Source organism: Saimiri boliviensis, chromosome 11 (genome assembly GCF_048565385.1).
Source record: "Saimiri boliviensis isolate mSaiBol1 chromosome 11, mSaiBol1.pri, whole genome shotgun sequence".
Classification (NCBI taxonomy): Eukaryota; Metazoa; Chordata; class Mammalia; order Primates; family Cebidae; genus Saimiri; species Saimiri boliviensis.
In genome coordinates this window covers 117,169,735-117,182,866 of record NC_133459.1, presented here as the reverse complement: position 1 = coordinate 117,182,866, position 13,132 = coordinate 117,169,735, and the positions used below count along the sequence as shown (strand labels likewise).

The 13,132-nt window shown below is 36.0% G+C and overlaps 1 protein-coding gene across 6 annotated transcripts in view; it reads right to left on the bottom strand.

The window, feature by feature from the left end:
- EVI5 (ecotropic viral integration site 5) overlaps window positions 1-13,132 on the bottom strand; it is a 215,300-nt gene that overhangs the window by 88,865 nt on the left and 113,303 nt on the right. For all 6 annotated transcript variants that reach the window (XM_074381419.1, XM_039460946.2, XM_074381421.1 and 3 more), the window contains one exon: window positions 5,314-5,448. In XM_074381419.1, the coding sequence (XP_074237520.1) occupies window positions 5,314-5,448 (135 nt within the window). The remainder of the gene's footprint in view (window positions 1-5,313; window positions 5,449-13,132) is intronic.

The window sequence follows — 13,132 nt, the reverse complement described above, 5'->3', positions numbered from 1 at the left end:
TCATGAATATAAGATTTATTTATTTTTATTTTTCCATAAGTTATTGGCGAACAGGTGGTATTTGGTTACATGAGTAAGTTCTTTAGCAGTAGGTGATTTGTGAGCTTTTAGTGCCCAAGCAATATATTGCACTCTATTTGTAGTCTTTTATCCCTCACTCCCCCTCACTCTTCTCTCCAAGTCCCCAAAGTCCAGTGAATTATTCTTATGCTTTTGTGTCCTCATAGCTTAGCTCCCACCATCAGTACAATGTTTGGTTTTCCATTCCTGAGTTACTTCACTTAGAATAATAGTCTCCAGTCTCATCCAGGACACTGCAAATGCTGTTAGTTCATTCCTTTTTATGGCTAATATTCCATTGTGTGTGTGTGTGTGTGTGTGCATATGCACACACACACACCACAGTTTCTTCATCCACTTGTTAACTGATGGGTATCTGGGTTGGTTCCATGATTCTGCAATTGCTAATTGTGCTGCTATAAACATGTGTGTGCAAGTATCTTTTTCAAATAATGACTTTTTCCCTCTGGGTAGATACCCAGTAGTGCAACTGCTGGATCAAATGGGACTTCTACTTTTCGTTCTTTAAACAATCTCCATACTGTTTTCCATAGTGGCAGTGGCAGTACTGGTTTATATTCCCACCAGCAGTGTAAAAGTGTTCCCTGATCACTGCATCCACGCTAACATCTACTGTTTTTTGGTTTTTTTATTATGGCCAATCTTGCAGAAATAAGGTGGTATTGCATTGTGGTTTTGATTTGCACTTTCCTGATCATTAGCAATGTTGAGTATTTTTTCATATGTTTGTTGGCTATTTGTATATCTTCTTTTGAGAATTGTCTATTCATGTCCTCTGACCACTTTTTGATTGGGACTGTTTTTTTCTTACTGATTTGAGTTCATTGTAGATTCTAGATATTAGTCCTTTGTCAGATGTATAGATTAGGAAGATTTTCTCCCACTCTGTGGGTTGTCTGTTTACTCTGCTGACTGTTCCTTTTGCCATGCAAAAGCTCTTTAGTTTAATTAGGTCCCAGCTATTTATCTTTGTTTTAATTGCATTTGCCTTTGGGTTCTTGGTCATGAAATTCTTGCCTAAGCCAAAGTCTAGAAGAGATTTCCAATGTTATCTTCTAGAATTTTTATAGTTTCAGGTCTTAGCTTTAAGTCCTTAATCCATCTTGAGTTGATTATTGTATAAGCTATGATCCAATTTCCTTCTCCTACATGTGGCTAGGCAACTATCTCAGCACATGGATACAAGATTTTAGATTAATTTCCCACCATATTAAAAGATAAAAAGGACACAGGGTAACCCATTATCAAACTGCTCTGGAGAATTACCAAGAGATCCAAAACTAGGCCCTAGGGAAAACTCCCTAGGTAAACAGGTAAACTGAGGTAACTGGTAACATTGAGATTTCAAGGTCTGATTCTATGAAATTTTCTTTTTCATACACACACACACACACACATTATTGCACTTTAGGTTCTGGGATACATGTGCAGAACATGCAGAATTGTTGCTTAGGTACCTACATGGCAATGTGGCTTGCTGCCTCCATCCCCCATCACCTCTATCAGGCATTTCTCCCCATGTTATCCCTCCCCAACCTCCCTAAACCGCCTTGTCCCTCCCCTATTCCCCTGCAACAGACTCCAGTGTGTGGCACCCTCCTCCCTGTGTCCATGTGTTCTCATTGTTCAACACCTGCCTGTGAGTGAGAACATGCGGTGTTTGATTTTCTGCTCTTGTGTCAGCTTGCTGAGAATGATGGTTTCCAGATTCATCCATGTCCCTACAAAGGACATAAACTCATCATTTTTTATGGCTGCCTAGTATTCCATGGTGTATATGTGTCACATTTTCCTTGTCCAGTCTATCATAGATGGGCATTTGGGTTGGTTCCAGGTCTTTGCTATTGTAAACAGTGTCACAATTAACATATGTGTGCATGTTTCTTTATAATAGAATGATTTATAATCCTTTGGATGTATACCCAGTAATGGGATTGCTAGGTCAAATGGAATTTCTATTTTTAGGTCCTTGAGGAATCGCCACACTGCCTTCCACAATAGTTGAACTAATTTACACTCCCACCAACAGTGTAAAAGTGTTCCTATTTCTCCACATCCTCTCCAGCATCTGTTGTCTCCAGATTTTTAAATGATCGCCATTCTAACTGGAGTGAGATGGTATCTCAATGTGGTTTTGATTTGCATTTCTCTAATGCCCAGTGATGATGAGCATTTTTTCATATGTTTGTTGGCCTCATAAACGTCTTCTTTTGAGAGTGTCTGTTCACATCCTTCGCCCACTTTTGAATGGGTTGGTTGGTTTGTTTCTTGTGAATCTATTTTAGTTCTTTGTAGATTCTGGATATTAGCCCTTTGTCAGATGGGTAGATTGCAAAAATTTTTTCCCATTCTGTTGGTTGCCAGTTCACTCTAATGATTGTTTCTTTTTCTGTACAGAAGCTCTGGAGTTTAATTAGACCCCATTTGTCTATTTTGGCTTTTGTTGCCAATGCTTTTGGTGTTTTAGTCATGAAGTCCTTGCCTATGTCTATGTCCTGAAAGGTTTTGCCTAAGTTTTCTTCTAGTGTTTTCATGGTGTTAGGTCTTATGTTTAAGTCCTTAATCCATCTGGAATTAATTTTAGTGTGTCAGAAAGGGGTCCAGTTTCTGCTTTCTGCACATGGCTAGCCAATTTTCCTAACAGCATTTATTAAACAGGGAATCTTTTCCCCATTGCTTTTGTTAGGTTTGTCAAAGATCAGATGGTTGTAGATGTGTGGCATTCCCTCTGAGGCCTCTGTTCTGGTCCATTGGTCTATATCTGTTTTGGTACCGGTATGTTGCTGTTTTGATTACTGTAGCCTTGTAGTATAGTTTGAAGTCAGGTAGAGTAATGCCTCCAGCTTTGTTCTTTTTTAGAATTGTCTTGGCTATGCAGGCTCTCTTCTGGTTCCATATGAAGGTGGTTTTTTCCAGTTCTGTGAAGAGGGTCACAGGTAGCTTGATGGGGATAGCACTGAATCTATAAATTATTTTGGGCAGTATGGCCATTTTCACAATACTGATTCTTCCTAACCATGAGCATGGAATATTTTTCCATTTGTTTGTGTCCTCTCATTTCTTTGAGCAGTGGTTTGTAGTTCTCCTTGAAGAGGTCCTTTACATTCTTTGTTAATTGTATTCCTAGGTATTTTATTCTCTTTATAGCAATTGCGAATGGCAGTTCGTTCTTGATTTGGCTCCCTTTAAGTCTGTTATTGGTGTATAGGAATGCTTGTGATTTCTGCACATTGAGTTTTGTATCCCGAGACTTTGCTGAAGTTGCTTATCAGTTTCACGAGATTTTGGGCTGAGACAATGGGGTCTTGTAAATATACAATCATGTTGTCTGCAAATAGAGACAATATGACTTCTTCCTTTCCTAACTGAATATGCTTTATTTCTTTTTCTTGCCTGATTGCTCTGGCTAGAACTTCCAATACTATATTGAATAGGAGTGGTGAGAGAGGGCATCCTTGCCTAGTACCGGATTTCAAAGGGAATGCTTCCAGTTTTTGCCCATTCAGTATGATATTGATTGTGGGTGTGTCACACATAGCTTTTATTATTTTGAGATATGTTCCATCAATACCTAGTTTATTGAAAGTTTTTAGCATAAAGGGCTGCTGAATTTTGTCAAAGGCCTTCTCTGCATCTATTGAGATAATTATGTGGTTTTTGTCTTTGGTTCTGTTTGTGTGGTGGATTATGTTTATAGACTTGGGTATGTTGAACCAGCCTTGCATCCCCAGGATGAAGCCTACTTGATCGTGATGGATAAGCTCTTTGAAGTGCTGTTGCAATCAGGTTGCCAGTATTTTAAGGAAGATTTTTACATCTATGTTCATCATGGATATTGGCCTGAAGTTTTCTTTTTTTGTTGAGTCTCTGCCAGGTTTTGGTATCAGGATGATGTTGGTCTCATAAAATGATTTGGGAAGGATTCTCTTTTTTTGGAAATTTTCTATCTCTAATATTTCATGGTGCACATGTAGCTTTCTGCTCATAGGGATGATGAAATGGAGTTATTCCTGCCAATTATACATTCTTATGATGGACTTTAAATATTTCCTCAATTGAAAACCAAAAATTTACTGCATATGCATTTAAAAGATTGTTGGAAGCAGTAAAAAAGAGGGCACTGCATGAATATATCACCACAGGAAGCACGCTACCTTTCTCTACTTTATACTGTGAAAACACAGCCATCGAAGAAATCCATTTTTGAATGGAACCCAAATACACTTCTACCCAATATTCAAAATCTTTCTAACTGTAGACACAAATTCTTATCTAAATCATGTAACCCAGAATACACCTAAGTTAGGGACCAAATATTCTGCTAGGCATTCCTTTCAGCATTCTTGCTGGCTTTTTTTTTCAACAAATCAAGATAATACATTTTCCAGAAATATAAAAATAGCAAGCCATTTTCTAGCAAAATTATTCCACTACTGATTCTAGTTATACTATAACTATAGTTATACTATACTGATTTCTAGTTCATTAAGAAAATAGTTTAAAACACCCGAGGCTGTTACATCCATTATCTATTAGCTTTTTGGATTCAATAGCTAGCTATTACCTAAGTGTAAAAAGGAACAAATGACACAGACGCCAGGCCACCAGTAAATTGACAGATGAGAAACAAGAGATGCAGAGTTTGTGATCTAGAACTTTTAAATCTGAAAGTTGTAATAAACCTGAAGTTCTTTTACTACCATTACTTAGCTAATTTTTGATGTTCTTTAATACCCTTGAAGTAAGTTGGCTTCTGTAAGTACACCACAGGCTGAAAGGAAATTCCTACATATCCTGAGGTAACTTGTTCTGGATTGGACAGTTCTAACAACTAAATTCAGATGAAATTTTCCCTAAATTGTCTATGTATTAGTCCTATTCTATCTCTTCCACATGAAAATACTATAATGTTTCAAGATAAGAGTTAATTTCTGTCACCTGAATTTCTTTTCTACAACATTTAGATATTCTTGTGAAAATTATTCTGGTTGCTTTCCTCCAAAAGGGCTCCAATCTCCATTTTTATCCTTAAATCTGGGGCTTTGATTAGTATGAAGGCAACAAGGAATAACTGACAAGTTAAAAAATATTTTCTTCCTTTTCTCTCTTAGTAACTAATATGTAAGGCTTCTAATGTGTAAAAACACCAAGTCGATTAAATTGCTCAGTACCTTATAAATATTATACATCCCCTCTAATTTGGGAGTGACTAAATTTGCATAGGTTTCTTACCTTCTCTATATCCAAGACTTTATCCTGCATCTCTTTTAGTGCACACTGAGACTCAGCTTCACTCAGTCGGGCTTGAACTAATTCCTTTTCTAGCTGTAGCACAAAATCTTCATTGTAGTTGGAACTGCATTTATGCTAAGGGTTATAGACATATTCTGAAATTTCATGGAAGTATGAACATGCATATATAGTAAAAACAATGCAACTACATAATACAGTTATATTATATTAAGGGCAACTAAATAGGTGAAGTTCCATCTACCCAATATTTCCAGCGTGTCTCCTCCAAGTAACTTTTCAATGAGTAAAAAAGCCCAACTTTGATATCTATAAAGATGACCAGATTATTGGTAACTAGTTATTACAATGATCAAATATGATTCATATAAGATAAACATCTCCTTTTATCTGTCCATCCATCCAGATACTAAGAATTTGTTCTGACTTTACAGACCTGCACCACACAACAAATAGGATAGCAATTAGCCACATGTGGCTACTGAATACTTGAAATGTGGCTAATCCAGATTAAAACAAGTTGTAAGTATAAAATACAACTGGATTTTGAAGACTTGATGTGAAATACAAGAATAAAACATCTCAATGATTTTTATATTGATTATATGTTAAAACAATATTTTGAATGTACTGAGGTAAATAAAAATATTAATTTTACCTTTTTTACTCCTTTTAATGTGGCTATTAGAAAATTTTAAATTGCATATGTGACACATATTGCTATATTGCCACTATTCTGTAGTTCTGTTATATACTACAGAAGACATGTAAACATTACTGAAAATTGTATTTTAATCTAATGGAAAAAAAAAAAACAAAAACCAAAACAGTGTACTGGCTATGCACGGTGGCTCATGCCTGTAATCCCAGCACTTTGGGAGACTGAGGCGGGTGGATCACCTGAAGTCAGGAGTTCCAGACCAGCCTGGCCAACATGGTGAAACCCTGTCTCATACAAAAATTAGCTGGGCGTGGTGGTGCATGCCTGTAGTCCCAGCTCCCCAGGGGGCTGAGACAGGAGAATCACTTGAACCCAGGAGGCAGAAGTGAGCCAAGATCGCACCACTGCACTCCAGCCTGGGCGACAAGAGCAAGACTCCACCTCAAAAAAAAAAAGACAACAAAAAAACAGGGTACCCACAATAACGTGAACCATCTAAATCCCAAAGTAACAAAACTGTATTTGCCCTTAGAAATGTAGAAATCTTCTTTAAAAGATATGCATAGTTTCCCAGCACTTTGGGAGGCTGAGGCGGGCGGATCACTTGAGGCCAGGAGTTCAAGACCAGCCTGGCCAACATGGTGAAACCCTGTCTCTACTAAAAATACAAAAATTAGCTGGGCGTGGTGGCACATGCCTGTAGTCCCCACTACTAGGGAGGGTGAGGCAGGAGAATCGCTTGAGCCCTAAGGGGGAGGTTTTAGTGAGCTGACATCATCATGCTACTGTATTCAAAAGACTCTGTCTCAAAAATTAAAAAAAAAATACACATGCAAGTAAATAATTACTGGAAACAGAGAAGAAGCAGATGCTGCACAAAGAAATTAACCATGGAAGTATGCAACCTTCCCATTTCCTTTTGATGCAAACACTTAAGTTGTCATTTTTAAGCCAGTACCCATACAAAAGCTTCTGTACAAAAGCAATACGTAATTCATCATAATAGAAGACTTTCTAAAATAAACCATCTATTCATATTTAATTCATGTAGTAAGGAAAATGTGGCAACTCAAAATTTCAAAATAAAGTCATTTTAAAAATCTACTGAACTAGCATAAATAAAGCATGGTTATTTTTACTCTTTAATAGGTTAGGAACAAAATAATAGATGTCAAATTAAAACTATTAAAAATTACTAGATGCTTAATTAAAATACCTGGTACTCTCCTGTCCCAGTTTACCAAAAAAAGACGTGCAAATGAGGACTTTAATTCAATGCATTATACATTATTTCTTCTAGTAATTTTGATACGATTCAAACAATATTTCAATACAAGAAGTACATCTGCAATAGAGACATCATCTTAGCAAATACTTACCTGATATCAATTAAGGCCTTTGGAATAACCACATCCAAACTGGACATGCCATAATTTATTTAATCAGATCATAGTTATTTCATTTGTACTGGTAGAATTTTTTGACCTCACCTTAAAGTCCTGGCAACTATAGTACAGGTTTGCTTGCTAAGACTTTATATTAGGAGATCCCCAAGAAAACACGGAACCCAAAAGGCCCATATGAGAATGGAATTCTTGATTGGTATAAACCAATTAATCCAATGAAGTACAAAAAACTATGGTAATATTGGGAACAAATCTTTATTAATAAAATTTACAGAGAGTTGAAATGCTCTGATAACAAGTCATTTTCAGTAACATGTATCTTACACTTTTTATACACTAAAAAAGATTATTTTTGTGTTCTGGATTAAAATAATTCTAAATATATTATGTAATTTTTTTGCCACTGACAGAGTCGACAGAATATGATTCTTAATTCTCAGGTCATCATCATGATGACCAATTAACACACTGCAAATTATATAGGGTCTAAGGAATACAAAGTATTTCTGGTGGTATAACAGATAAAACATGAATCTGTACCTTTTTAGGTTTTTTACGCCTGGTTTAATTTTCTCACCAGCTTTCCCTCTATTGTCATTTTCTGTAACTTTTTATCCTAGTTTTATCTTGGTTCTCTCATCTTGATGCTTATTCTTGCCTGTATTATCAGTCACCTGCTTCACTCTCTTATCCTTTGAGTCACAGACTCTTTGGGAATCATATAAGGGCCATAGGACTCTCTTTTCCAAAAAAAAAAAAAAAAAATTATATTTCACAATATTTTAGATACAATTTCAGGCTTCTCTGAAGTTTCCATATATTCCAACTTAAGAATCTCTGCTCCTACAAGGTACTCTAATTCCCTATTTTTATGATCATTAATTCAATGTAAAAGACTATACTGGATCTCTAATACCAAGTACTACCATTCTCAGAAGTTCTAGTTTCTGACTCGTGGTCATTTCCACACAAATGTTCTATATTCAAAATCAAACTTAATCAAAAGGTTGATCGTCATCTTCCTCAAATCACTGCTTTTCCTTGATTTCTCTATTTGCCACTGGCCTAAAATCTGTCACATGGCCCCCTAGTGTTGCTGCCTGTCATGGAACAATAAGACTTTTTTTTTTTTTTTTTGGCTATAGAATCTTGCCCTTGTCACTTTTTTCATTTCCCACCATTACCCTAGTATCTGATGTCTGCATTTGCATTTTGATCCATTGTGTATGCTGGCACCAGAGTGCCCCAAATCACCACTTTAAGCGATGTAATTCCTTAAATCAAAAACATACAATTGTCCTTTATTCAGCTCTTACCTTCAATGGACAGTCTAGGACATCGAACACACTGGTCACTCTTACCTAAAACTCCTCCCCTTAGATTTTCAGGCATTACTCTTTTGTTGATCTCCTGTCTATTTTCTGTCTTCCCTGTGAATTCTACTCATAGAACTGTGTATGTGTATGTATATGTGTGTATATCAATCAGTAGTCCCAAGGGTTTCATCACTGTGTTGTCTCTCAATTTTTCCTTTTTTTATTATTTTATAATTATCTCTACGTTATTTCATGTACTGTCTGTGGACTCTATGTGTATAGGAAATATCAGATACTGTCTAGATCTATATATTGTCTATATTGACAATGAATAAAATCACCAAGGAACAATTTATAAAACAGTAAAAAGGGGAAGGTAGAAGGAAACAGAGATAGGGAGACAGGGGGCATGTAACGATAGAAACTTGCAGGGGGGAAAACAGAGGAAAAAAAAGGAGGAGAGAGTAGAGCAGGGGAGGAGAGGAGAGAAGGAGAAAAAGGGAAGAAGAGGGAGGAGAAGCAGCAGCAGGAGGAGGAGGATGAGGAGAAGGAAGAGGAAGAGAAAGGAGGAAGAGGAGAAGGAAGAGAAAGGGGAGGAAGAAGAGAAAGAGAAGGACCAGGAGGAGAAGAGAGTAGGGGAAGGTAGGGGAGAGGATCCAAGTATGGATTTGTGATGACTCTCAAATCGGTATTTCCAGCCAAGAGCTTTCTATTAAGCTACAGATCCACATTTACAACTTCCTACTGGTCAATTCCATCTGGCTGGCTTCATATTCATCTCATATTCAACATGTCAAAACTGAATTCTCCATCTTTTCTTCCTCATGTATTTACTATTCTGTTAAGGACACCCCAATCTCACAAGAGATCAAGTCAAAACTCTCTTCTATTCAACCTGTACCACCCAATCACAATATCTCAGTAATTTTTCTTCCAGTTATTTTGTTAACTTGCTCCTCTCCATCTTCATTGCCATTATTTTTATTCCTGCTCTCATCTCTTTCTTTGGATTACTGCAGTGCTCTCATATATAATCCCTCCTAACCACTGCAGCACTTACTGTGGGTATTATTATTTAATATTTTATGCTACCTCTCAGACAAGATTGTAATGAATAGAAGGCATTTTTACAATTCCACCAACTGGATCAGGTAGGTGTTTTCTGGCACTACTGTTTTGAGCCTGAGAAAGTTTTGATTCTATGATTATTAATGTGAACATGTCAACGAAAAGTATACACTTTAATATTCACAATGAATCTAATTCCATGAAGCCGACTTCATTCCATTATCAATTTTTCTATATACCAATTAGCCCTGTCCAATTCTGTCCACATCGACTTTTACTGGTATTTTCATTAGGATCAATTCTTAATGGGTAAATTTTGCAAATAAGTCTAAATTTATTAACTAGATGTTTTATTGTTGTTGTTTGTTCCAGTCCAAATTTCACCCATCAGAACTTCTGAATTGAATTTTCTTTTTTGGACATTATTTTTACCGTTTCTGAACTTCCCTGTTCAAATTTTTGCAGGTCTAAATTTGGTCAGGAAGGTGATACTTCTTTTAATATTTAGGCTATGAAAATTTTTACTGTATCATTTTTAGCTCTTTGTAAGTTTTGATTTTAGTTATTAGCAGCTTATGACATAGGCTGAGCAAACTGGTAGCATTGTGATAATGGAATAATGTTAATACTACTCCTAATAATAGCTACCATTCACTGAACACTCACTATGTACCAGGCATTGTCCAGAGTATCAATTCACTTAAGTCTCAATAACTTTCTATTATAATTACCTCTGTTAAACACAGGACAAGCTGTGGCACAGAAAGGTTAAATAACTTGTTCAAAGGCACACAACCAATGAGTGGCAGAATTCCTATCAAAATGACAACATGAATAGATGCTGCTGTGAACTATAACTTATCTGAAGCTAGCCACTGCAGTTTCAACTTATTCTATTTTCCAAAAGTAAAAAATAGCTTTATAAACACATTTTGATGTTTGACAGTAATAACAATTATGATAGCAGCTAACATCTATTGAGCGCTTACTATGTGCCAGACATGTTAAGCACTTTGTATTTGCCTTTAACCTTCACCACAATTACCACCTTAATAATAAGGAAACTAATAGGGTGCACCAAGGTCAAACAGCAATTGATAGTGCTATTAATTGAGAGTTTGTATTACAGAGCCCATGTTCCTTACCTTTAAGCCATATAGGTGTTGAAGAGCTTAATATATTGCTTTAATATATACTTTTGTAAAAACTAATGATATAATATTCAAAAAATCTAAACTTCTACAAAAATCTAAGCATACAGTTCTCACATAATATTCTTGTATTAAGAAATTCCTAGAACAGTATATTTCACATTCAAGTGAGTAACTTGGACAGATACAAATTTAAATACACATTAAACCCTTAATTAAGTTCATGATATGACATTTATATGTTCTTTTTGGGAACCCAAACATTTCATGGAACCCTGTTCTCATCTCTTTTGTAACACTTATCACAAATCTAAATAATAAATTTTGCATATTGCCCAAAGTAATTTATAGATTCAATGCTATTCCCATCAAACTACTATTGACATTCTTCACAGAATTAGGAGAAAAAAAAAAAAAAACTACTTTAAATTTCATATGGAACCAAAGAAGAGCCCATATAGCCAAGACAATCCTAAGCAAAAAGAACGAAGCTGGAGGCATCATGCCACCTGACTTCAAACTACACTACAAGGTTACAGTAACCAAAATAGCATGGTACTGGTACCAAAACAGACATATAGACCAGTGGAACAAAACAGAGACCTCAGAAATAACAACACACTTCTACAACCATCTGATCTTTGACAAACCTGACAAAAACAAGCAATTGGGAAAGGATCTCCTATTCAATAAATGGTGCTCAAAAAACTGGCTAGCCATATGCAGCAAACTGAAACTGGATCCCTTCCTTACACCTTATACAAAAATTAACTCGAACTGGATTAAAAACTTAACTGTAAAACCCAAAACCATAAAAACCCTTGAAGAAAACCTAGGCAATACCATTCAGGACATAGGCATGAGCAAAGACTTCATGATGAAAACACCAAAAGCAATGGCAACAAAAGCTAAAACTGACAAATGGGATCGAATTAAAGAGCTTCTGCACAGCAAAAGAAACCATCATCAGACTGAACAGGTGACCTACAGAATGGGAGGAAATTTTTGCAATCTACCCATCTGACAAAGGTCTAATATCCAGAATCTACAAAGAACTTAACAAATTTACAAGAAAAGCCATCAAAAAGTGGGCAAAGGATATGAACAGCACTTCTCAAAAGATGATACTTACAAGGTCAAAAAACATATGGAAAAAAAAGTTCAACACACTGATCATTAGAGAAATGCAAATCAAAACTACAATGAAATACCACCTCATGCCAGTCAGAATGGTGATTATTAAAAAGTCAAGAAACAATTGATGCTGGTGAGGCTGTGGACAGATAGGAATGCTTTTACAGTGTTCGTGGTAAAGTAAATTAGTTCAACCATCATGGAAGACAGTATGGTAATTCCGCAAGGTTCTAGAACCAGAAATAACATTAGGCCCAGCAATCCCATTATTGGGTATATACCCAAAATAATATAAATCATTCTACTATGAAGACATATGCACATGTATGTTTACTGCAACACTATTTACAATAGCAAAGACTTGGAACCAACCCAAATGTCCATTAATGACAGACTGGATAAAGAAAGTGTGGTTCATAAACACCATGGAATACTACGCAGCCATAAAAAGAAATGAGATCATGTCTTTTGCAGGGACATAAAAGCCATCATCCTCAGCAAACTAACACTGGAACAGAAAACCAAAAACCATATGTTCTCACTCATAAGTGGGAGTTGAACAATGAGAACACATGGACACAGGGAGGAGAACAACACACACCAGGGCCTGTTGTGGGGGTGGGGAGGAAGAGGAGAGAAGTTCGAGGATGAGTCAATAAATGCAGCAAACTACCATGGCATACGTATACCTATGTAACAAACCTGCATGTTCTGCACATGTATCCTAGAAAAAGTAAAATTTTTAAAAAAGTTAATTGTGCGATTAATTTTTTAAATGTTTAAAAACATTTGGTTCTGGTTAACAGAACCAAACAGTGCTTTTCATAGGTAGGTGAGCAAAATATATCTGCTAAATGAATCAGCTAGTTAGCTCTTGATTTAACAACAAAACCCCTGTATTATATAATTGACATTAAATATGGGAAGTGGAAGTTGAATGCTGCAAAAAAAAAAAAAATCCATAAAATTGATGGTTAATCTATTTGAAATGCCCACCTAGAAATCTTGAACCACTTTCCCAAAACAAAATAATAATACAATGTTTCCATCTGTTCCAAAACAAAA